The sequence below is a fragment of the Dipodomys ordii genome, unplaced genomic scaffold, assembly GCF_000151885.1.
Source record: "Dipodomys ordii isolate 6190 unplaced genomic scaffold, Dord_2.0 Scaffold45, whole genome shotgun sequence".
NCBI lineage: Eukaryota > Metazoa > Chordata > Mammalia > Rodentia > Heteromyidae > Dipodomys > Dipodomys ordii.
Genome location: NW_012267261.1, coordinates 9106535 through 9131423, shown reverse-complemented (window position 1 = coordinate 9131423; position 24889 = coordinate 9106535). Strand labels below are relative to the sequence as shown.

The 24889-nt window shown below is 47.0% G+C and overlaps 1 protein-coding gene across 1 annotated transcript in view; it reads right to left on the bottom strand.

Annotated features, from left to right (window-relative positions):
• The window catches only part of Slc12a8 (solute carrier family 12, member 8), a 102054-nt gene that overhangs the window by 49471 nt on the left and 27694 nt on the right, over positions 1-24889 (bottom strand). Inside the window, exon 5 of the mRNA XM_013019321.1 lies at positions 4387-4500. Within this exon, the coding sequence (XP_012874775.1) occupies positions 4387-4500 (114 nt within the window). The remainder of the gene's footprint in view (positions 1-4386; positions 4501-24889) is intronic.

Below are 24889 nucleotides of genomic sequence, written 5' to 3'. Positions count from 1 at the left end.
TTTCCATTTCCTAGTTTCTCCATGAATTGTGTTCCTGGTTCTCTAAAGTAGCTGTATTTGAGGGGTGTTTAGGGAAACCTCTAAAGGGAGAGATACTTTTTTTTTTTTTTAGGCAAAGTCTGAGGTGGGAGCTTGGAGAAGGAGAGTGCTTTGAGAAGCAAAGCAAATGCAGAGACCGTGCCAAACCACCACCCACCCTAACCCTGCAGACACCACAGGGTATGGTGGAGCCCCGTGAAGTGAAGGAAGACATACGGGCCACCAACACCTCACCTTCAGCTCCTCTTTGGAAATTGCCTGCTCTGGGGATAAAATATGTGAGGTAGTATAAGAGTTTGTTCTTCAGGCTCTGCTTTCCTCTCTACTTCCTGGAGCTTCTCTTGTTCCAGAAGAGCATGATGTTGGAGGGAGCCCCAGCCATGACTCACTCACAGCTAATCCTTAGCAAAACCATTGCCATGGAAACTGCCAATCATCCAAGCTTTTCATAGCTTCACAGAACATCTGCCAGGGGAAAAATAAGTGGTACAACCCATTCATTCTGCCTATTGCATTTACATTGCCCTCTCTCCCCTCCCCCGAATAACAGAGAGAATCAGGGGCAGGCAACCCTCCACAAGAGGGTGATGACCTAGCTCTACTTGCTAGTTAGTTGTGTGACCTTTATCAAGGGCTTCATAAGTATCTCTAGGCCCCTCCATCCCAGTTAGCAAATCAAACTCAGATCAGTGCTTCACAACCTAGTTGGAGGAAAAGAAAGAACAGAAAAACCCATCTGCTAGGAAGGATGGACTAAGGAAGCTTTGCATTTGACAATCTATTCAACAGTCCCATTTTCTATCTGGACTACTTACAAAATGCTTGCATAACTTAAACCACAGAATATAAATCGTGACTAGAAATCTTAGGTAGCTATAATTCTCAAAGAAAATACAAAGATGCTGCTCACTGAAGCAGAATTTCCGGTGCCTATGTGGTTTTGAGTATGATTATCAAGAAGGAATAATGATTTACAAGACAGTATCTCCAAGAGGCTTAGAGTGTAGCTCAGTGGTAGCACACTTGCGTAGCAGACACCAGCTCTGGCTTCTGTCCCCAGCCTGGCAAACAAAAATGGCAGCCAAGTTGAAAACTGATGGACTAACTGATCTCAAAGTTAATCCACCTCCAACTCTGGGCTGCTAAGTACCATTTCCAAGCCTCTACCTCCCTGCCCTCCCCAAAAGACTAGGACACCCTCTCTTACCAAGACTTGGGACCTGCAGAGGCATAAACTATGGACACATCAGGGTCATGTTACTGAGACAACCTCTTGGGGTACCAAGGACAGCTGATATCTCAGCCCAGGGTGCTTCCTTGGCAGAGACTCCTCTCAGGGCCAGGCAACCATGGCCAGGAGCCCCTTGAACATCTGTTCCATTAATGTATTGCAAGAGAGATACTGAAGAAAGACTGGGAAGCATTTTCAGGGCTAAAAAAAAATCAGATAAAGAAGAGACCAGGAGTAACCTTGCAAAATCTCATCATCAAAAGGATGGGCAGGAGAGAATAGACCCATACAGGTAGGTGAGGGCGGGGAGTGTGGAGGTTGCTACTCCATAACAGACAAGAGAGGCAAAGAAGAATGGAGAAATCAAATCAAGTGTAAAATCAAAATTGCTCATGGAATTCAGTATATGCAGGTCACCAATGACCCTGGAAGATCTATTTCACTGGCAATGGACACTGGGTGTATAGGCAGTGAGAAAGGGAGACAGGGACCTTTTATTCAGTTGTGAAAAGGAGAAAAAGGAGAGAAAGGCATGACTTAATTGGTGGAAGGTCAGCAAGCAAGCAAGCAAGAAAGAAAGAAGGGAAGGAGGGAGGGAGGGAAGGAAAGAAGGAAGGGAGGGAGAGAGGGAGGGAGGAACAAAAGAAGGAAAGAAAGAAAGAGCAAAAGAGAAAAGGAGAGAAAGGGGCTTCTTGCTAGAGGGAAACCTGAGACTGAGGACAACTGATTTTTTTTTTCATTTTGTCTGTTTTGTTGAAATATAACTAACACCAGAATGCTATGTGTGTGTGTGTGTGTGTGTGTGTGTGTGTGTGTGTGTGTGTGTGTGTGTGTGTGTGTGCGCACGCACCAGTTCTGGAGCTTGAATTCAGGGCCTGAGCACTGATACTCTATCATTCAAGCTACATCCATACTTCCAGTTTTGTTTTGGTTTTTAGGGGAGGAAGGTTGTTTAATTGGAGATAGGAGTCTCATGGACTTTTCTGTCCAAGCTGGCTTCAAACTACAATCCACAAGGCTCAGAATCCTGAATAGTCTGGATTACAGTTGTTAGCCACAAGCACCTGGCTTCTTTTTTTTTTTTTGCCAGTTCTGGGGCTTCAACTAAGGACCTGGACACTGTCCCTGAGCCTCTTTGTGCTCAAAGCTAGCACTCTACCACTTAAGTCACAGAGCCACTTCCTGCTTTTTCTGAGTAGCTTATTAGAGATAAGGGTCTCACAGACTTTTCTGCCCAGGCTGGCTTGGAAATGCCATCTTCAGAATTTAGCCTTCTGAGTAGTGAGGATCATAAGCATGAGCCACCAATGCCCAGCACTTCTTTTTTATTTTTAAATTTATTGTATTTTTACTGTGTTCACTCGGTAGGCAGTGTAACAAATTAAACTGCTTTGAGTTTCCCCATACAGATCTTCACATAAACACATGCTTTCAATTCTTTGTAGGAAATAACCAAGAGTAGCCCAGCTGGGTATATGTCTAATTTTTTTTATAATTGTATTTATTTCAGTTTATGTGGTACTAAAGAATTGAACTGAAGGCTTCATGCGTGCAAGGCAAGTGGTAGAGTTACCACTAAGCCACATTCCCAGCCCTATATGTCTAATTTTTTTTTTTTGGTCGGTTGTGGAACCTGAACTCTGGGCCTGGGCGCTGTCCCTCAGCTCTTCAGCTCAAGGCTAGTTCTCTACCACTTGAGCCACAGTGCCACTTCTGGCTTTTTTATGTGGTGCTGAGGAATCGAACCCAGGGCCTCATTCATGCAAGGCAAGCACTCTACCACTGAGCCATCTTCCAAGCCCTATATGTCTAATTTTTATGAAAATACCAAATTGTTTTCCAAAATGGCAGCGCCATCTTACTTTTTTTTTTTTTTTTTTTGTCAGCCATGGGGCATGAACTCAGGGCCTGGGTGATGTTCCTGAACTCTTTTGCTCAAGGCTAGTACTCTATCACTTTGAGCCACAGCTCCACTTCCAGTTTTTCTTGTGGTTAATTGGAGATAGGAGTCTCATGGTCTTTCCTCCCTAGGCTGGTTTTGGACCACAATCCACCATTTCTCAGATTTCTGATCCTCAGATCTCCACCTCCTGAGTAGCTAGGGTTACAAGCATGAGCCACAAGTGCCCAGCTGGCAGTAGTCTGACTACCAATTTCTCCACATCCTTGCCCATACTTGTATGGAGAAGCTTTCTCACCTTATATCCCAGTAGCTTCTCCTATTTGGGGAGAGGGTAATGAATAGGGACACGGCATATGTAGGAAGGCAGAGAAAATAAGGGTAGAAGACAAGGAGGTGACTGTGACCACCTCAGCCACATTCTCGGGATCAAGAGTGACGTGTTTGCCAGGCATTAGTGATGCACACCTATAATTCCAACTACTCAGGAAGCTGGGATCTGAGGATTGCTGTCCAGCCCAGGCAGACAAGAGACTCTTATCTCTGATTAATCAGCAAAAGTCAGAACTGTAAGTGTGGCTCAAGCGGGAGAGTACCAGCTTTGAGCTAAGGACCCAGTCCCTAACAAATGTGTTTCTACGAATTACCTGAAGCCATGCCAACTTACTGCTTTTTCGGCCTGGGAATGAGCATTCCTAGGGAGCTCTGTGTTGGAAGGCTTCTCTGTAGCCTATCAGGGAAGTGGAGAAGAATAGGGTAAAGGAACTCATCCACTGCCCTTGCGACCATGGTTTGGCCTGTATCCAGTACAGCAAGAAAAGAAAAGACTTTCTCTGCCCTTGAGAGAAGATGTGATGGAGGAGAATTGGAAGGGGAGTTTCCAAATCTCTTTCCTGATATGAGGAAGGCAGCTTGTCCTGCTGAGGAAATTGTCTTGCTCAGCCTTAAGAGAAATATGGCCCCTCTGTTAATTTGGCCAAGACTTAGCAATGTGTAAATGTAAGGGGCAAGGAGGATCAAATCACGTGGGGACCTATAAGAATTATGAACAAATAAAATAATGTGAAAACAAATAGATTTTTACTCAAAGTGTATGCTAGCCCTGAAGTCAGATCTATATCCTAAAAGCATATGCAGGCCAGAAATGACGCTGAATTGGGGAAACAAGCATTTATGCCCCTAATGGAGGGGTATAAGACAATCCAAGTTACCATACCAGTAGCTGCTGGGAAGAACACCCCAAACACAGTGGAAAAAGACTCCCCAGGACTGTAGTCTGGCAGGGTGTTGTCCTGTAGCAGTTCGGGGGAATAGCCAATAAAACCGTGTTCTGAAAGAAGAAGGGAGAGCAGATGAGCTGAGTGAAATACACACAGGTGTCACCATACTACAGTACTGATTCATATCGCTTAAAATATTAAGAGGAGCTAGAAGTTGATTGTGTGTGCTTATCACCCTAGCTATTCAGGCTAGCTTTGAACTGTGATCTTCAGATCTCAGCCTAGGCAGGAAGGTCTAGGAGACTCTTATCTCCAATTTAATACCAAAAAAAGTCCAAAGTGAAACTGTGGCTCATGTGGTAGAGCACCAGCTTTGAGTGAAAAAAGTTAAGGAATAACACCCAGGCCCTGAGTTCAAGTCTCAGTACTGGCTCACACAATACTATATATATTAAGAGGTACAATGTATGTATCAGAAGCAAATGAGGGGAGGAGCAAGGATTAAGAAGGGGAGGGAACTGTCTACCTACAAGGGTTGACTTTTGGGTATCCACACCTATAGGTTAGACATATCTACCTTTAAGTGTTAGAGATCTATTTCTAGGAAGGGGAAGTTTCATTTTTCTTTTCTAGACTTCATTCATTATAGCTGCAGTGCCTTTCAGTGAGTACATATTTATGCGATTGCCTTTCACTGAAACAAAATTGGTATTTTCAAGTTACTTTCCTGCTCCAAAATCTACCATGATACCAGTGAGTTACAAAATAAAGTCCAAGGGCTGGGAAGGTGGCTCAGCGGTAGAGCACTTGCCTTGCATGCATGAGGCCCTGGGTTCGATTCCTCAGCACCACATAAGCAGAAAAAGCCGGAAGTGGCGCTGTGGCTCAAGTGGTAGAGCACTAGCTTTCAGCTGAAGAGCTGAGGGACAGCGCCCAGGCCCAGAGTTCAGGCCCCACGACTGGACCCAAAAACAAAACAAAACAAAATAAAGTCCAAACTCCTTCATGAATATCAACCTCTCATAGACCTGCCAGCAGCCTGCTTTGTCTTCTTCATTCTCACCTCTATTCTTCCACAGCTCCTCTTCCCAGAGGACCACAAATACCCATCCTGCGCCTCTGCTTGAGCCAAGTCCCCTGTCCACCAGACCTTGCTCTCTGAGCACCAAAACTGTCTCACTAGTGGGACACTGGTGGCTCATACTTGTAATCCTATCTATTCAGGAGGCTGAGATTTGAGAATCAGGGTTCAAAGCCAGCACAGGCAGCAAAGGCTGCGAGACTCCTTTGTCTAACAAACTACTCACAAAAATCCAGAAGTGGTGCTGTGACTCAAGTGGTAGAGTGCTAACCTTGAGCAAAAGAAGCTCAGGGGCAGTTTCCAGGCCCTGAGTTAAAGCCCCAGCCGTGTCACATGCATGAACATGCATGAACATGTGCACACACACAATTGTCTCTTAGCCAGGGGCTAGTGGCTCATGCCTGTGATCCTAGCTACACAAGAGGCTAAAATAAGAGGATTATGGTTTGAAGCTAGCCTGAGCAAAGATGTTTGTGAAACCAAAGAAGTCCAAAGTGGAATTGTGGCTCAAGTCGTAAAGTACCAGCCTTCAGAGAAAAAGTTAAAGAGAGTGCCCAGCCCCTGAGTTCAAGCCCCAGCACTGGCTGGTACGTGCATGTGTGCATACATACACACACACACACACACACACACACACACAAGTCTCACTCTTGAGGCACAGCTCAGATGTTCATTCCTTTGGTCTTCACAACCTCTCTCTGATTAGGATCAAATCTCCTCAATGCTCTTGTATTAACATGAGGCACATAAGATCTCAACTTACACATCTATGTAACAATGTGTTTGTAACCTGTGTAGGTATCATATTGAAAAGATTCTGATCTTTCAGCTGATGGACATATCCCACCTCCCTGCTTTCCATTAGATTTGTTCACAGACTAACTTTGTAGCAGAATTATCTCAGACCTGAATTCTTCCAAGCATTTTACACATATTTGGACATTGACCTTAACAGAGTCTTTCAAGTGGCTTTAATCCCCTGAGCAGCTTGCTGGTTTGTTGAAGGAGTCACTTTGAACAGTATCTGCGAACTTGCCGGCGGACCATGAAATATGAAGACGAGTCACATGTTCTTGGCTCAGGAATACCCAGGACATTCAGTTCTGCCTTTCAATCTCATCTGAGAATGAGTTGCTTTGTTCCTATGAATTGTAGTTCAGGAGAAGCCAGCTTCTGCTCCTTTCCCTTCAAACCCCACAGTCACACAGGATGGATCTCCAGCCATCACTCCACCAGCACCCCGAGAGCCAGAACCTTCTGTGAGCCTGGTCCTCCACCCTCCTCACAGCTCCCTCCACACCCCCTAGCTCTTGGAACTCAGACCCAGTAAGCTGGCTACACTCCTCCCAGCTTCCAGGGTCATAACTTCATAGGAAAAATATTTTCCACACAAAAAATAATAATAAAATGAAAGCTCAGTGAAGCACAAGGGGGCTTGAGAAGTAGTCAGGACTTTAAAAGTTATTGTCGATTGCTTTTCATTTTTTGGCCTGGCTACAGAATTCAAGTCCCAAGTAGCACACCACATTTCTGAATGGTTTGGCCCCTTTGCAGCTGGTCTTCCCCTCATTAACAAAAAAGCAATAACAGCTAAGTTAACTTTAGCGTATCCGCTGGCTGACCCCACTGACTAGTCTTTCTAAGGAGAAAACCAGCCCAGCCTGCCTTGGAACTCAGTGTAGCCAAGCTGGAATGAGGACCAGGTCTGAAAGCACAGCTGAATGAGGGCTGTGGGCTCCGGCCGGCCTGCATCACATAAACACCTCATCAGATCCCACTTACTTCCACAGCCCAAAGGCCGCCCTGACATGGGGAGGGTGGGTTTAGAGAGATTGGTGGGAGGTTTAGAGAGATTCCAGACCCATCAGGGTGCTGGGAAGCCCTTTCTTTACCTTATCTCTCCACTGGACCCACAGGATTAGGGGATGAGTCTGAAAAGAGGCCAGTCTCCATCCCTCTTCTGCAGGGCCAAGGAGAAATGCAACTCTGACAATATTCATAAGCCAACATTCCAGTGCCAACTTACAGCGAGGTGCTCACTAGCAAACACAGACACACAAGCACACAGTGGTACATCCCTAGCACAACATGCATGAACACACTCAATGATGCACTCACAAACACATTCACCTCTACTCTCACAGGTGTGCAAACACTCTAGCAAACCTGGAACTGAGGTTTTTTTGTATGTTTGTATGTCAGTATTGGTGCTGGTACTCTGAGCATAGTCCTCTAGCTTTTGCGCTTAAGAGTAGCCCTCTACCACTTCTGGCTTTCTGCTAGTTAACTGGAGATAAGTCTCACAGACTTTCCTGCCCAGACGGGCTTCGAACCATGATCCTCAGATTTCAGCCTCCTGAAGAGCTAGGATTGCAGGCCTGAGTCACCAGCACCCAGCTTGGTGTTTTAGGAATTTATAGATTTAGGTATTTATAGAGATGTTTAGTATCACAGAAAACAGCTATATGTTAAGTAAGAAACCAGCTAACAGTTACAGTTTCAATACAAAAAAGTTTTCATTTACACATTCAAGAAAAGTACAGAAGGAAACATATCAAAATACTAATTCTGACTTTGTCTGTAAAAATAATTATGGGCTTTTTCATTCTTTTTTTTAAGACAAGATTTTGCTATGCAGCTTATGTTGGCCTTGAATGTTCAGCCCTTCTACCTCAGCCTCCCAAGTCCTGGAATTACAAGTATATCCCATAATCCTGGAAATTCTTTTTTCTTTTATTTGTACAAATTTCCACATTTCAAATGAGCATCACTTAGTTATTTTTAAGTACCTTTTAAGAAAACCCAATAACAGATCCTATAACTGAAAGCTACTGTCTCTAGTGAGCATCTCCATATATAAGTATCTCCTTTCTTTTCTTTTCTATTTTCTTTCCATTTGCATTCTCCCTACTTACCAGAATGATGTGAGTGCTTTGTGAGAAAAACATAAGAAAGTACAAATAAAATCAAAACCAAAATATCAACCAAACAAAAAAGGAACTGAGGGAGCGATCACCCTGACATACATTGACTCTGTAGTGATCACTCTGGAACCTCGGGAGATATTTTATAACTGGGTTCTTTTGTCAGTGTTTGCTTTTTTTTTGGGGGGGGGGTTCAGTCGTAGGGCCTGAACTCTGGGCCTGGGCACTGTCTCTCAGCTCTTCAGCTCAAGGCTAGCGCTCTACCACTTGAGCCACAGCGCCACTTCCGGCTTTTTTCATTTTGCTTATGTGGTGCTGAGGAATCGAACCCAGGGCCTCAGGCATGCAAGGCAAGCGCTCTACCACTGAGCCATCTTCCCAGCCCCTGTCTGTGTTTGCTTTTTATTTTTGTGCCTATCCTGGGCTTGAACTCAGGGTCTTGTACTCTTGCTTAGCTTTTTCACACTCACTTGGCTTTTCTACTCCAGGCTTTCCTTTAATCAATTGAACCATATCTCCACTTCTGGCTTTGGGATGATTAATTAGAGATAAGAGTCTCTGAAATTTGTCTGCCTAGGCTGGATTTGAACCACGATCCAGGCACAGGCCACTGGTTATAAAAGCCACCAGCTTTTTTATTTTGTCGGTCAAGGGGCCTGAACTCAGGGCCTGGGCACTGACCCTCAGCTATTCAGCTCAAGGCTAGCACTCTACCACTTGAGTCACAGTGCCACTTCCAGCTTTTTCTGTTAGATGGTGTTGAGGAATCAAACCCAGGGCCACATGCATGCAAGGCAAGCACTCTACCACTGAGCCACCTTCCCAGCCCACCAGCTTTTATAACTGTTTTGATCAAGCTCCTTCAGGCAAGGCCCTGAAACCGAGTGGCCCACCTGTCTTATCAGCTACTTCCCCATAGATGGGAAGATCTCCTGGGGCTGGCCTCATTTCTCTCTCCTTATTCCCAGGCCTTTAGGACTTGTACCTCCCATCCTTACCCCCAGCTCAGATTCCCAATCCTAAACCAACTCCCAAAGAGTTGTTCCCCCCCCCCCCCAACACACACATCTGTTGGTCACTCCCATGTCCCAAGACCCTGAGCTTAGGCAGTGCAGCCTCTGATTGTCTGGTAATAGCTGAGGTGTGGTATGGAGTCACTGGCAGGACTGAGACACAAAGCATCTTCCAAGACTTCTTGTAGTGACTCCTTATCCCTGACTAGCTGATGTCCAGACCAAAGGTTCTAATTCTTTCAGTTGTGACTCTATTTGAGAGTCAGCAAGCTGTGGCCTTGTCCCTGAATATACTACGCTGCATGCCCATCTCGGGGCTCCCACATCTGTGAAACCTCTGGTAGGGAATGGACCCCAAGGCTCAGCGCTGCTAGGCCAGGGGCTGTCTCTGCAGGTCCTGAGGGCACCTACAACTTCACTGATAGGGCCCCACCTCAGAGTAGATGGCAGCTCCAGGAGGGACACAGCCAATGACACTGTCATACTTCAGTTCTTACCCAGGCAATAAGATTGGATGCACAAATGGTACACAGGAACCAATGACATTGCAGGGCAAGCTGACAACTGTTTACTATGTAAGAGGGCCTAACATGGTTATCGCTGACCCTCACAACCACCATGCAGCTAAGAGGGCAGACAATGAGGTTTCGTTACTTTATGTGATACTCTTCCAATGCCAGACCTGGCTTCGTTCACCACGGCCTCTACCTGGGCCGAGGGCCAAGCCTTTCTCTCCAGGAGATGGCCAAAGGCCCCTGTACCAGCCTTTTCACAAAGACTCCATGGTGCACATCCCCTTTAGTCCAGGAAACACCCCCAGACCTGACAAGTGCTTTGTGGGGCTCTATCAGGGGAGGACAGGCAGGATCCTAGCTTGTGAAATGCTGAGCTGAGAGGATATAGCTGAACTCAAAGTTTTCCACCCACCATACTATCTGTAATTTATCCCAGAGGGTTTTGTTTTGTTTCTGTTTTGTGGTGCTTGGGTGCTAGGCAAGAGCTCCACCCTTGAACTACATCCCCAGGCTAACGCTTGTTTCTTGATCTCAAAATGTCTCTTTGCCTCAGTGGGGCTTCTGGTTCCACTGCTGGAAAAACCAGGTCAGGGGGCTGGAGCCTTGTCAGCTGACGTCTTCCAGCTCTGAAAGGCCTGGATGCCCAGGGCCTGCAGCTGCTGTGTATGAATGTATCTGGCCTTGACCTGAACATCTGCTTGTGTATCTACAGAATAAAAATACTCTGGTCCCCTTTGAGCTGTGTGCTTTTAGGAAGAACAAAAACAGAACAGGGAGAGAGGGAGAGAGAGAACAAATCCCTATTAGACCCAAGGAAAGAACAGGCCCAGGGGGAGCCTTTGACGGTCTGTGTGCAGGAAGGCCTGACATCTCCCTCCAGAACTCTGTCGCTCAGGCTTCTTGTGATGCTGCAGGTGGGCCACAGTTTTTTAGGATCTACCATCAGCTCCCAGGGGTACTCATGGGAGTGTCCCCTCCAGTCCCCCCACTACCTCATGCTACCAACAAATGTGGCCAGCTCTAGCCACAAGCAGAAACAGGGAACAGCTGGCAGGGTTGAGTGGAGGCAGCTCAAGTTCACTGACCCAGCTTCTGTGGTGAGGTGGGTGCTGGGAAATTCCCTGTGGCACCTTGGTGTCTTGGCCACCCCCTGCCATGATGGTACTGCTGAAATGAGAAGAGGCAGTTGGGAAGTCACCAGCCTCCGCTGACAAACTTAGCAAATGAGATTTCTGAAAATGAAGCAGTCCCAGGACTGCTGGAGGCAGGAGTGCTTGCTTTCAGGTTCAGGTCCCCACCCTGCAACCATCCACCAAGCCACAGGCCAGACAGCCCTTTCCTGGGAATGGACAATGGGAGAGGCTGGCTCCACCGGGAATAGAAAGAGTGCAGGAAGGGCCTGGAGAGAGGAAGGGAGGGAGGGGGCCCAGCCCAGACCACGGGAGGGTGGGGCGTGGGAGATCACAGGAAGAACAACTATACAAGGAAAAGGAAAGGAGAGGCTGAGGTTCTGGGAAGGGACCCGCCTGAGGGGCCTGGGCCAGGGAAGGCTGCTGGATCCGGGGCCCTGGGACCCTCACTGGAGGCAGTGCGGTACAGAGGGCGCCTGGAGCAGGAGTAGGGCTTTCCACAGTGCCGGGGGCCTCAGGACACCCCACTCCCCTGGCAGCCCCAATCACTGTGGAGCTGCAGCCAGCCTAGTATCCCTGAGGGTCCACACTGCTTCTCAGGAACAAAGAGCTGCAGCAAATCAAAGAGGAGAAAAGGAATATCCAAGGGGAAGTGTGGCTCAAGTGGTAGAGCACCAGCCTTGAGTGGAAAACGCTAAGAGACAGCGCCTAAGCTCTGAGTTCAAGCTTCAGTACCAGCACACACACACACACACACACATCCAAGGACTCCAGTCAGGCCACCCACAGGAGCTCTGCCCTGCACATTCACACACTGCTCAACCCTAGTAGGGCAATGATCAGGGAATCCCTGTACTTAAGCAGGCCTGTCCTGCCCACCTGGGTCGTGCACTTCCTTCCTGGCCTTTGGTGTGGGCTCCTAGGGCTGCAAAGGATAAGGTGGTCCAGGCTATCCTGAAGGAGCCCAGTCAAAACAAAGCTCAAAGCATGAACCTGAGCACTGAGTAGAGGAATGTGGCATGGCAGGTGTGTGGGGGTCGGGGGAGAATGACTTTTAAGTATCTCTGAGGCAAGGGCAATCTCAGGAGATTGGGGCCCAGTTCTACCAAGGCTCTGGGATATCCATGAGTCATTTTGCCCAGGGGTTCTGCCCTCCTAATGTGCTCCAAGGGGATGCCAAGTCCTGGCCTGCAGACCATAACTCAGGAGCAGGACAGCACATCACTTTTCAGCATCTCTCTATGTGTGTGTGTGTGTGTGTGTGTGTGTGTGTGTGTGTGTGTGTTGGAGGTAGGGGTACACTATGTGCATGCCAGAACTGGGGATTAAACTCAGAGCCTCACACACTCACTCTTTCACTCAAAGCTGGTATTCAACCACTTGAGCAACACTTCCACTTCTGGCTTCTTGGTGATTAACTGCAGATCTTGGTGATTAATTGTAGAATATCATATCTGGCCTCCGGTGGCTCACACCTGTAATCCTAGCTACTCAGGAGGCTGAGATCTGAAGATCGAGGTTCAGAGCCAACCCAGGCAGGAAACTCTGTGAGACTCTTATTTCTAATTGACCACCAGAAAACTGGAAGTGGTGCTGTGGCTCAAGTGGTTTGCCTTGAGCTGAATTGCTCAGGGACAGAGCCCGTGCCCAGCATTCAAGCCCTACAACCAACAACAACAAAGAGTATCATAGACTTGAGCTAAGCACTGGTGGCTCACATCTGTAATACTAGTTACTCAGGAGGCAGAGATCTGAGGATCACAAAGCCATATAGGGCAGAAAAGTCTATGAGACTCATATCTCCAAAAAACTACCAAAAAGCTGGAAGTGGAGCTGTAGCTCAAGTGGTAGAGCACACACCTTATTAAAAATGGGACAGCACTCATGCCCTGAGTTCAAGCTCCAGGACTGGCACCAAAACCAAACAAACAAACAAAAGAGCATCATATGCTTTTCTGCTCAGGCTACCTGACTTCCAATCATGATCCTCAGATCTCAGCCTCCAGAGTAGCCAGGATTATGTACATACACAAGCCACCAGGCCCTTTCTAACTTTGAAAACTATCTAATCAGAAGGCCTTTCTCAGGACTGAAGATACATCATCCAAACATAGGGCTGACATTTGATAGCAGATATAAAAGCCCCAGTTGGGGCCTTCTGGATCTCTGGCTCTCCATAGGAGAAGCAGTTCTGGAACTACAAGTATCGTACACCACACTTCCACATTAATAACACAGTATGGCTCACACTCACTGCCCCAAGCCTTCCGTGCTTTTCATTCTCCACTCTTTTGGATCACCAGTGCCTTCTGTGCCTTTCCTTCGTGCAGATAAGTAAAGATCAAAGAGAAGGAAAGAAAGGGAAACTATAGGCTGGTTTCTTGGGCCATTGTAACAATGGAAGGAAGAAGTCAGGTGTTCAAAGGCATGGAGAATGGAAAGGAGCACCAACTCCAATTCAGTCCAGTGTGGAGTCTAGATACTACCACATCTCAGGTTTCTGAAGTCTCCCACTGAATTGGGTCTTAACAATCTTGGTACAACTAGAGGTATTCAACAAAAGTGCTTTGAAATAGAAATGAAGTTAGGTTTAGTGGTACATGCCTGTAATACCAGCACTAGAGAGGCTAAGGTAGGAGGATCATGAATTCAGGTCAGCCTAGGCTAAAGAGTAAAGGTTTTTGTTGTTGTTGTTTGTTTTGTTTTATAAAAAAGGAATGGGACTGTATTGGGCTGTATTACTTGTGCTGATCATGGTCTTGAGAGGTAGATGAAGTCCTGCTAGGTTTAGATGAGGATCCCACATACTTCTGGGCATTGACTGGGTGCTTTCCCAGACTGCAGTCTTCTTGCTGACCTCAGGCCTGGTAACTTTGGTTTTCCAAGGAGAGGGTGGAGAGAGGATGTTAGCCGGGCTTCCACACCCAAACCCCCACCCAGAGAGAAAATACACAGAGAAGGCAGGGCACTCCAGCAGTGGCTAGGAGGGGAAATGTGATGAGAGACTGGGCCTGCCCAAAGCCCAGGGAGTCCCACCCAGATGGCTCAGCGAGGGGCAGCCTGGAGCCTCCTCTGGCTCTGGGGAAGGCCTCCACCCTGTGGGAGGATTAGCTGCTGGGAAACAGCTGGAAAAGACCCCAGTGCGGGATATGTCAGGTCAGCTCCATTGGCTGAAAGTATTCAGTAACAAGAATGGCTTCTGCCAACCCCTGCACTCCCAGGGCCGCCCTGGGTGAAGCACCCATTTCTTCCCTGTTTCTAATAGTCAACAAATCTCTCCATCTGCTATCCTGGGCCCTAGTTTAAATACTCAAGGAACCCTTTCTTCACAATGGCCTTGGGTCAGATGAGAAGAGATTTCTGCCTAGAGAAGTTAACTGTGGAAAGAATGGACAAATGCCAGGAATGGGAGAGCCAGACTCAGGCTCACCTGGACATGGGCAACAAGCAGCCAGACCACAAGGGTGTCCTGAATTAACTCATTGAAGCCTCCCTAAAGTCCCTATAAAGAATGTGCATTTTCTCAGGGCAAGCCACAGAGACAGAAAGGTGACTGGGATTCTGACCTTGTGCTGCTGGCTCCCAGCTTGCCCAAGGATGCATTCTATCTAGGACAGGAGCCAGGAGCTCAAGGGTCAAGCTGGGGTGCAGTGCTGGAGACTAGAGAGGCTCCACCCTGCCCAGGCCCACACAGCCTCCAGAGGATGGGCCTGCCCAGCTCTCCGCTCAAAGGAGCCCTGAGAAAGGAAAATCTGGCCTCTTATCTCCTGGGGGAAAGGAATGCACTCTCGGGCCAGGATAAGGGGCTGTTTTGACAGGAAATCTCCACCCTGGCTGTGGGGCCCTCCCAGCCACCACTCACTCCTTCTGGCTGTCCCTGCCTCTGGCATCCACTTCCCATGCTTAACCTCCTGACCCTAATACCCCCAAAATAATCCCAGGTTAATTTGGTCCCCCTTCCTCCCTCTCCCCTTCCTCCTTCCTCTCCCTGCTTTAATCCTCTGCCCCTGAACAGGTCCATGATGGTCAGAAGTTCTGACCTGGGAGTCGCCGCCTGCCCCGCCTCTTGCCTGGACATCCTCCACAGGCAACAGCTGAGGAGGCCAATGGGCCTGGCAGAGAGCAGCAGCGGCAGCCAGCACTTGGTGATGTAGGCAGGGCCATCTTCCTGGCAAGGACCAGGCTGAAAATATTCAAACACCCAGGCTGCTGCCATGAGCCTCTCGCCCTCTCCTCCAACCCAACCTTTGTTTCCTAGCCAGGAAACAAAGCAGAAGCTCTCTTGCTGGGGTGTGTGTGTGTGTGTGTGTGTGTGTGTGTTTATGCGTGTGTGTGTGTGTGTGTGTGTGTGTGTGTGTTTATGCTCAGCATCTACAAGGCCCTGGGTTCAATAGCCAATACCACAAGCAACACAAAAGAATCCCATGGCTAAAGCTTCAGTATTAAGAACTTTAGATGTTAGTATCCCAGGAGTCTTTAGCCTAAAATTCATTTGACAGATGCGAAGGTGAGCACCAAGAAAGAAGATACCTTCCCCCGCCACCCACCCAAACTCTAAAGTTAGTGGCTGCTTAGTCAAGTCCAGAACTGGGTGCGTCCAACCCTCCATCCACAGTAACCTGTGGGTCCCCATAGGCTCTGCTGTGGTGTTCATGTCCAATGCTATTTGCTGGTTTTTCCACTAGATTGTGGGTGTAAGGTCTGCTCCGGGCCATGCAGGCCCAGTGCAAGACACCTACCTTCCTCTTGGCTAAGTTGCTGCCCACTGTTACCTAGGCAACTGGCACACCTGGAAGTAGTCACCTCCCTCTCCTGCTAGGTCACATCCTGGCTGCCTCTGGTCACCCCTCTCATCTGTCATAGGAGGGTCCCAGGCCCTGAGGTCACATCCAGATCCAATGTGACCACACCTATCCCCCACCTGGCCACCCCTCTTCCTGTCCCTGGCCTAGATAAGTCCTGGCCTGGTTGTGGGTCTTCTCTTTCAGCATGCCTCTCCATGTCAGAAGCAGCAGCAGTTCAGTAAATAAACATCTTTTCCTACCTGAATACCACATGGAGATCTCTTCATTGGCTACCTAATGAAACCTACCTACTTAGTATACCTTACAGTGGGCAGTGTTGGGGCAGAGAACCTGCTCTCTCATTTTCTAGGTGACTCCAGTGTTCAGCCCCAGGAAGCATGCAAAGAAGTGTAACACATTTCCCTCTCTCCCTCTTTCTCTCCCTCCCCCCCCTCCACGCCCACCCAGGAATGTCTATCTGGCCCCCTCGGATTCCTTTGTTAGCCTTCAAGTGTCTTTGTGATGAGTGAGGGCCCTGAGATCAGGGCTATTTCCTCCTACTTCTGGATCCCCACCTCGGGGTGCTCCATGGGTAGGATGGCCATCCATCTTGGTGGGACAGTTCCCCTGGACTAGTTTGTAAGCTTGACAGTGTTTTGCTCACAGAACACCAAGCTGCCCCATACATAAGCACACAAGCACACGTGAGTTAACAAAGACACCATGTGAGGTAAACAGGGCTTTTAGGGCTGGGCAAGGGTGGTTCACGCCTGGAATCCTAGCTACTCAGAAGGCAGAGATCTGAGAAGTAGCAATTCAAAGCCATCCTAGGCAGAAAAGTCTCCAGCCTCTTACCTAAGTGGTAGAGTGACAGTCTCTAGTGAAAATCTTAAATAAGAGCCCAGCTTTCAAGCCCCAGTACTAGCAGCAAAAATAAATAAACAAACATATGGTAGTAAATAATGACTGTGGTAAAGCAAACAACTTTGTGTGTGTGTGTGTGTGTGTGTGTGTCCTGGGGCTTGAACTAAGTTTGTTTTTTTTTTTTTTTTGCTAAGCTCTTTTGCTCAAGGCTAGTGCTTTACCACTTTACTAAGAGTCTCAGGGACTTTCCTGCCTGGGCTGGCTTCAAGCCACAGTCCTCAGATCTCAGCCTGTTGAGTAGCTAGGATTATAGGTATGAGCCATTGGTGCCGAACAACTGCTTTTTAGTGTCTTATATATCAATGATAGAAATATGTAACACTGTACATACAAGTTTTATCTACGTGTTGTGGAAGTAGTTTCATAGACTGGGAAAGAGAAGGGAGATAAGTAGCACTGGCACTAGTGGCTAGGAGCAGTACAGATGGGGTGGTGCAGTATAGAGACCTAGAAGTCAGACAGTTAAAGTTCAAATGCTGGGTCCTTGCTGACTAGCTGTGTGACCATAGGCAAAACACCTCCCTGAATCTGTCTTCTTATCTTCATCAAAGAGACAGTTACAGCACAGCTATGCCATGGATAATGTTAGAAGGAAATAAGATGCACAGTACCTGGTACATAAAGAATGTTCACTGAACATTAGCTATGACTACCTTCCTTGGTCTCTATACCACTTCCAACCTTAATTCAAGAAATATATAGTACCGCTGGGCACTGGTGGCTCACACCTGTAATCCTAGCTACTCAGGAGGCTGAGATCTGAGGATCGAGGTTCAAAGCCAGCTCGGGCAGAAGAGACCGTGAGACTCCTATCTCCAATAAACCACCAGAAAACCGGAAGTGGCGCTGTAGCTCAAGTGGTAGAGCGCTCTCCTTGAGCTGAAGAGCTGAGGGACAGTGCCCAGGCCCAGAGTTCAAGCCCCACAACCGACAAAAAAAAAGAAATATATAGTACCAATCATAGTGGAACACACCTGTAATCCCATTACTCTGAGGTAGAAAAACTGTCAGTTCAAGGCTCTGAGTTTAAACCCCAGTCCTTCCAAAGAAAATAAAAGAAATATAATAGCCATATGAACTGACCTATGATGCCCAGCTCCTTTTTTTCCCCCTAGGTATTGGGATTTGAATTCAAGACCTTGCACTCCTTAGCTTGCTGGTTTGGCTTGCAGCTACCACCTGAGACATATCTCCAGCCCAGCTTTTTGCTAGAATTTTTGGATCTGTGTTTCCAGAGTTTTCTGCCCTGCTGACTTTCAACTGAGAACTTTTGAATCTTAGCCTCTGAGTAGCATGAGCCACAAGCACCTGGCAATTTCCTCTTCTTAATAAATTATTCTACTTCATTTTATTCTTTAGTTACAAGCAGAAATAGGCAGTACTTATTGTTGTAGAAAGTAATTAATTCAATCTGGGCCAAGAATGTCTTGACAAGGGCACTGTGGGATTCAAACCCATTCAGACATCTGACATAAACACCTAATGGCATATGAGAAATGGGTTCGAAAATACTAAGAGCTGAGTAACAGTTTATGAACCATTTGTCCTAACCAACTTCATAACACAATTTTTTCATGTGTGTGTGTTTTTGTTTTTAGGAAAATGACAGGATTCTCTACTGAAGTGGGAACTCTCCCTTCCAGTCTTGTATTCACAATAAAAGGGAAGACTTGTGAGCCAGACGCTATTTTCACATGCAAATGATGGCCACATGCAGGATAATTATGGCTCTGGGCCAGGCAGAGACCCCAGCTGTCTGTCCTGCTGTCCGGGTGCAGTGCATATCCGTGTGTGTGTGTGTGTGTGTGTATGTGTGTATGTGTCCGGGTGCAGTGCATATCCGTGTGTGTGTGTGTGTATGTGTGTGTATGTATGTGTCCGGGTGCAGTGCATATCCGTGTGTGTGTGTGTGTGTGTGTGCGTGCGTGTGTGTGTGTGTGCGTGCGTGTGTGTGTGTGTGTGTGTGTGTGCGTGTGTGTGTGTGCTGCAGCCCTGAGAGTAGGGGTTAGATTGTCTTCCAGCCACTTGACGGGAGACAACAACATGTGTGAGCAAGACGAAAACCACACACCGCACTGGAACCTGTGCAGATGAACTGCACTGGCAGGAAGACAGCTTTACTCACTAGATCACACAGAAGGCTGGCCAGGAGTTACTAGAAGAAGTGAAATGCCAGATACTGTGCTGGGGAGTTTGTGGGTGGGATGCTAATACTGGGATTTGAACTCCACGCCTGGGTGCTGTTCCTTAGCTTTTTTTGCTCAAAGCTAACACTCTATCATTTGAGCCATAGCTCTGCTTTTGGATTTGTTGTTTTCAGGTTAATTGAAGGTAAGAGATCACAAAAATGACTCCCAAATTGAACCTGGTCTTCTCTTACACTTACCCTAACACACACACACACACACACACACACACACACACACACACACACACACACACACACACACACACACCATCAATTTAGGCTGAGTCTTCTCTTGCCTGCTCAAGGTCCCTCTGCCACTAGTGTCCCCCCATGCCTTGCCCTCACGAAGCCCAGCCCAGGCAAGGTTTGTAAACAACTCCTATACCCATGCTTGCCCACCTTAAAAAAAAAAGCCCACTGACCAGTTGCTCAGCTTTTAGGATTTATGCATTCATCCTTATTTTATTTGCTATTCTTACTTCAAAGACTTACTAAGAAAACCCTCAAGATAAGACATGTCCTCAAGCCTCTTTATTGTCGGTCCAGCTGGGACTCTGAATGTTCCTATTTCAGTTTTAACGTTAATCATTCTATATACTATGTGAACTAATTATGTTTAAAAACAAACAACAAAAAAAGGATAGAAATAGGCTATAGCTGGGTGCCAGTGGCTCATGCCTGTGATACTAGCTATTCAGGAGGACAAGATCTAAGAACTGCTGTTTGAAGCCAGCCCAGACAGGAAAGTCTGAGCGAGTCTTATGTTTAATTAACCAGCAAAAAGCTAGGAGTGGAGCTGCAACTCAAATGGTAGAGTATTTGCCTTGAACAAAAAACCTAAGAGAGAGAACTAGTTATGCCCTGAGTTTAAGCCCCAGAAGCAACGCACATGAGTGCACACACATACACACACAGACACACACACACGCAAAGGCTATACTCAAATAAACTGTCTATTTCATATTTTAAAAATTAAACATATTAATCTTTAAACAACTAAGTTAAAACTTAGTTTTAAGTTAGATAGATGCATTATCTAATCACAAAGATGAATAAAGTATATAAGGCAAAAATCCTGGGTGGGTGGGGGGAGGAATGCACTGAGTATGTCGAAGTTCCCCGAACAACTAGACTCTGAATAGCTTTTTTCCTCCCTTATGTTTTTCTTCATTTTTCCAAGATGAACATGCATTATTTTCAGAAAAATGCAACTTTTGGTTCATTTTCCAAGGTGGCCAGTTCCTCCTGGCTCATGAAGTGATAACCCCTGACCTGACTGTACTGTCCTGACCATGTAATGATTTCCACGTGACTACACAGAGGTTGTTCCCAAGGGAGCCCACCAGCTAAGACATTTCTCATGGAACCTGTCTAATCAGGTTTCTCTTTGACTGAAAATGAAGGGGAGCCCCTGAGAGAAAGCAGCAGGGGACAGCCAGTGCCAGCTTAAATGGGAGCTGAGTAGATGCATGCAAACCTTCCATTCTCACCAAAGCCTTGATAGAAGACCTAGGAAGCTTGGCAAGCCCTGAGCTACACAGCTGGGAGCTGGGAGCTGCTAGGCCTCTTCAGGAAACTGCCTGTGACTCTCCTTGAACCCCACAGAGCCTGACTTCTTTCTTGCCCACTCTTACCCCCATCCTGCCCCAGGCCCAAGTTCCACGTACCTGATTTCCTACACTTTCTGGACTTCTCCATGCACTTTTTCTTCTCAGAGTGTTCACGTGCAGAGATTGCCCTCGCCAGCCCACTCATTACCAGGCAAACTCCTGAATGTCCTCCAAGGTGCACCTTCTCCTTGAAGACACCCCAAGGTCAAAGTCCGCTCATTCTCCTCCACCAAAAATGATTATACTGTCCTTTACAACATTTAGCCAGGATACTTAGGGGAGTTACTATACCTTGTATATATTTTAAGCATCTAGCTTTGGGTCTCCACAGAGTGGTACTCAATAAAGTGTTTTTATAAGTGATTAAGTGGAAGGGAGAAGGAAATGAAAGTGGGGTTGGGCCAACAGAGGCAGAAACAAAGGTGCCATGGAAGAAGAAGGTAGGCATGAAGGAGCCAGGGAAAGAATAATGATAAGACAAGCTGGCTTGGTAGCTCACAGCTATAATCCTAGCTTCTCAGAAGGCTGAGGTACGGAAGAAAAATCTATGAAAAATGCAGGGCTGGAGGTCTGGCTCAAGCTGTAGAGCGCCAGCCAAGCTAGCAAGCCAAATGAGTTCAAACTCCAGGACCACCAGAAAGAAAAGAGAGACAGACAGGAAAGGTGGGGATGTTGGTAAGACAAAACCTGAGAATGTACCACAGGGAACTTCCAGATGCTGAAGCATGACTCTCAGTGCTTACCTAGCAAGCAAGGGGCACTAAGAAATAAATGTATTTACCAGGGGGGAGCGGGGGATGGGAAGGGATGGGAAGAGGAAACAAAGGAGGAAGCAACAACGCTTGATAAGAAATGTACTCATTACCTTGCTCATGTAATTGTAACCCCTCTGTACAGTATTTCACAATAAAAATATAATCAATGTATTTACCTTTTAGCCTTATTTCTTGGCAAGTGTGGTGGGATTAGAGACAGGTCCACTATAGCCCAGGCTTGCCTTATACTCTTCACCCTCCCTCCGCCACTACTAGAGAGGGCTGGGAATACAGATCTCAGCCCTAAATTTTTACTTCTAAGTAGATCATTCCTCTGCTGATTTTTATTCCCAGTGAGATCTCAGGCCTACTGGACTGTTATAATTATTATGTGTTCAACACTGATAGACAACAACTATTTGGACTTAAGCCTTTCCCTCCCCTCCCCCAGATACTATTTTGATCTATTTTAAGTATAGTTTCCCCAGAGCAACACTTAAAACGTGTTTCTCTGTAGTCTGCCAGTGGGGGAAAAAAAGCTCCTACAACCATTAGAAAGGTTTTCACAACCCTAATTCACAGTTCCTGACTACTATGATTAAGTATCAGCTCACAAAGTCACATGATAGATATTCTCTAATATTTATCATGCCACAGTCAGAAATGATATTGCAGCAATCCACCAGGAGAGAATATTCTTGTAGCTTCTATAACATCATCCCAAAGGACTTCCAGAAAGGCTCAGAACTTAGTTACAAAGTTTCATTCCGGTTTTCACAAATGACCCCCAGAATCTGAGCTATAAGCCATAGAGAGGATGACAGTCCTAAATACAGGACATTTAGATTTTCCTTAGCAAGAAAGATAATGTCTCACAGAAAGACCTACTCATATGCAACTAAAATGCAACTTCTTGAGAAGAGTCTCACTACATAGCCCTGTTTGGCCTCAAATTCATGTTCTTCCTGCCTCCACATTAGGATGACAGAATTAAGTGAATGAACATGTGTGAAGCAGAATAATAATGGCCAGCCTACCTGCCTCAGAACGAATTAGTTGTTAATATTATCACTGTCGTTGATAATCATCCCTTGACCACTCAAGACAACTATCTTCCCACAAAGTTCTTTCCACTCGAAGGTCCAGCAGTTCTGGGCTGGGATGTGTGTTCAGTCCTTCTCTTCACGATTGCCTGGTGCTCATGGCTTCCACCAATTTCCACTGAGCTAGTTGCAAAGCATGGATGAAACAGGTGGTATCTGTAGCAACTTGCCCAAGTTCTTTCTCATTCAGGATTAAAACATGGGTGCTGAAAAGTTGGAGACTTGGCTTGCTGGACTGTGGGATGTCACAGTTGCCTATAGCACCAACCAGGCCCCCTTGAAGTAGAGGCAGCACACACAGGTGTTCACTGGCTTGCAAACACTTGTGGTCACATGGGATTCTGGTCTCCTGGTAGTTCAGATTGGGAGTTGGGAGCAAAGGTCATTCAACCTCCCCATGTGCAGAATCAGATAGGTGAGTCAGATTCCAGAGGACTAAAACTGGGGCTCAAAGTATACACTGTTTTCTCCTTAAATCCCATATGCTTAATAAATAACAGGCAAAAGAGGTCAGTTGGGGGGCAATGAGTCTACTCAAAACACAACCCAGCAGTCCAAAACTGACTTCAGGGCTAGTGTTGGCGGGTTTGGGTTTCCCATCCCCTTGTCTGGGCAGGGCCTGTAACAATGTTATCACTTTTTTAAAACATATGCCTAAACTCGTTCCTATTCCAGACAATTGGCAGGTGCCCAGTTAATAGATTATTCCACCAGACAGTTGAATGTGTTGGCTATTGGTCAAGAATGAGCTCACTGTGGTCCTATGTGCTAGAACTGGAAGGGCTTGACAAGAAGCAACGGCCTCAGTTTTAAGGAACAGCAGTCCATATTCTAATCTCTCTCTGCCCCTAAATTTGTCATGCCTGGCATCTGGTGTGGGAGCAAAAGAGAGTTTTCTTTAAGATCAGATTGTTTTTGCCCATCTAGATGGGTGTGTAATTGCCCACGTGTGCTGTATATCAGCAAGGCTCCAATCAGATTCCGGCTGGTCTGAGGAAATACTGGCTAACATGGCCAGATACCTGGTCTTCTTTTCAAACCTAGATAGCTGAAGACTCCTTTGCCCTGGTTGATTCACATACATCTGGGAGATGCAGGAAGCATGTGGACTGAAAGGAAAGCGGGGGGGGGGGGGGGGAAAGGGGGGACGGGGTGCTCTGCAGAACATGATGGCCATGTTACCAGCAGTGGTAAACTCTCCCAGTCCTTCCCAGACAAGACTGTCCCCCTGACCTGAGGCAGGTCAGGCAGTCCGATTTGCCAGTGAAGCGTTCACTCTTCCATCAAACGTTCTATCCTTCCTACACAACTCCACACACACAAGAAAACCCAGGAAGAAAGCTTTCAAAGCCATAGCTTCTTCTCAGCTGCAACCCCTTCCTTCCTTCTACTTCCTTCCTTCTTCCCAAGAAGGTCTGGCTGAACTTACCACCAGACTCCACCCTGGGCAGGCCCCTCCCCGCCAGTGTAGCACTGTGGGATTCCCTGCCAGCTGCGGCCTGTGCAGACAGAGTACCTGAGAACTGCTGCCAAAACAGGAAGGTTGGCGCCTCCCCGTAGGGAGCCTGGGGAGAACCGGGCGCCCAGGCCTGCAGATAAGAAGCAGAGGGGGCCAGGGCTCTCCACACCTCCACGGAGGCTGCAGGGCCTTCCCCTGCGTCTTTATCTACTCTGTTTGATTCCTTCTTCATTAATTCATTCAACAACATATCAGTACCTGCTCAAACTAAGCCCTGGGCTGATGCCAGGGGAACTAGAGGTGACAGAGGTAAATCCCAGGGCCTACCCAACCCTCAGGAACTCATGTTGTAGTGACTTGCACTCTGGAACAATCCAGCAATGTTGCTGCCCCCAGCAGGGTGCATTAGATGATGTCACCCAAACAAAACAAATGGGCAGGCATGGTGATACATGCCTACAATCCCAGCACACAGGGGGCTGAGGCAGGGAGCTTGGTAAGTTTGAGTCTAGCTTGGTCTCATAGTGATAGTGAGATTCTATTCCTTTTTTTAAAAAAAAATCAAATGGAGAATGGGAACAAGGGGAATAGGCAGGAGGTCGCCAGCCTCAGTTCTTCTCCTGAGTTTCATCTCTTAGCATTAGAAGGCTTAGGTCCAAGACCTTGTCTTGTCACAGCCAATGGCAGGCTGTGATGTGGATGAATGAACTGTTCAAGACTAAATAATGGGTGCAGACTACTTGATCCTCACAAAGGCTGCTCACTACTTCCGTCCTCAATTGATGGAACAAGCCTTAGCTAAGTGACAACTAATTTATACACCTACTGGCAAAACATTCGCTTTATGGAGGGGGATAGGCAGGATCCCAGGCCAAACCAGAAACCCCCATGCCAAGGATCCAGCCATAGAGGGAGGTAGAAGGGAGAGATCAGAGGAAGCAAACGGAAAATACAGAAGGAAGTCAAGAGAAAGAAGATGAGAGATGTGCAACGACAGCCAGTCAGTCAGCTGC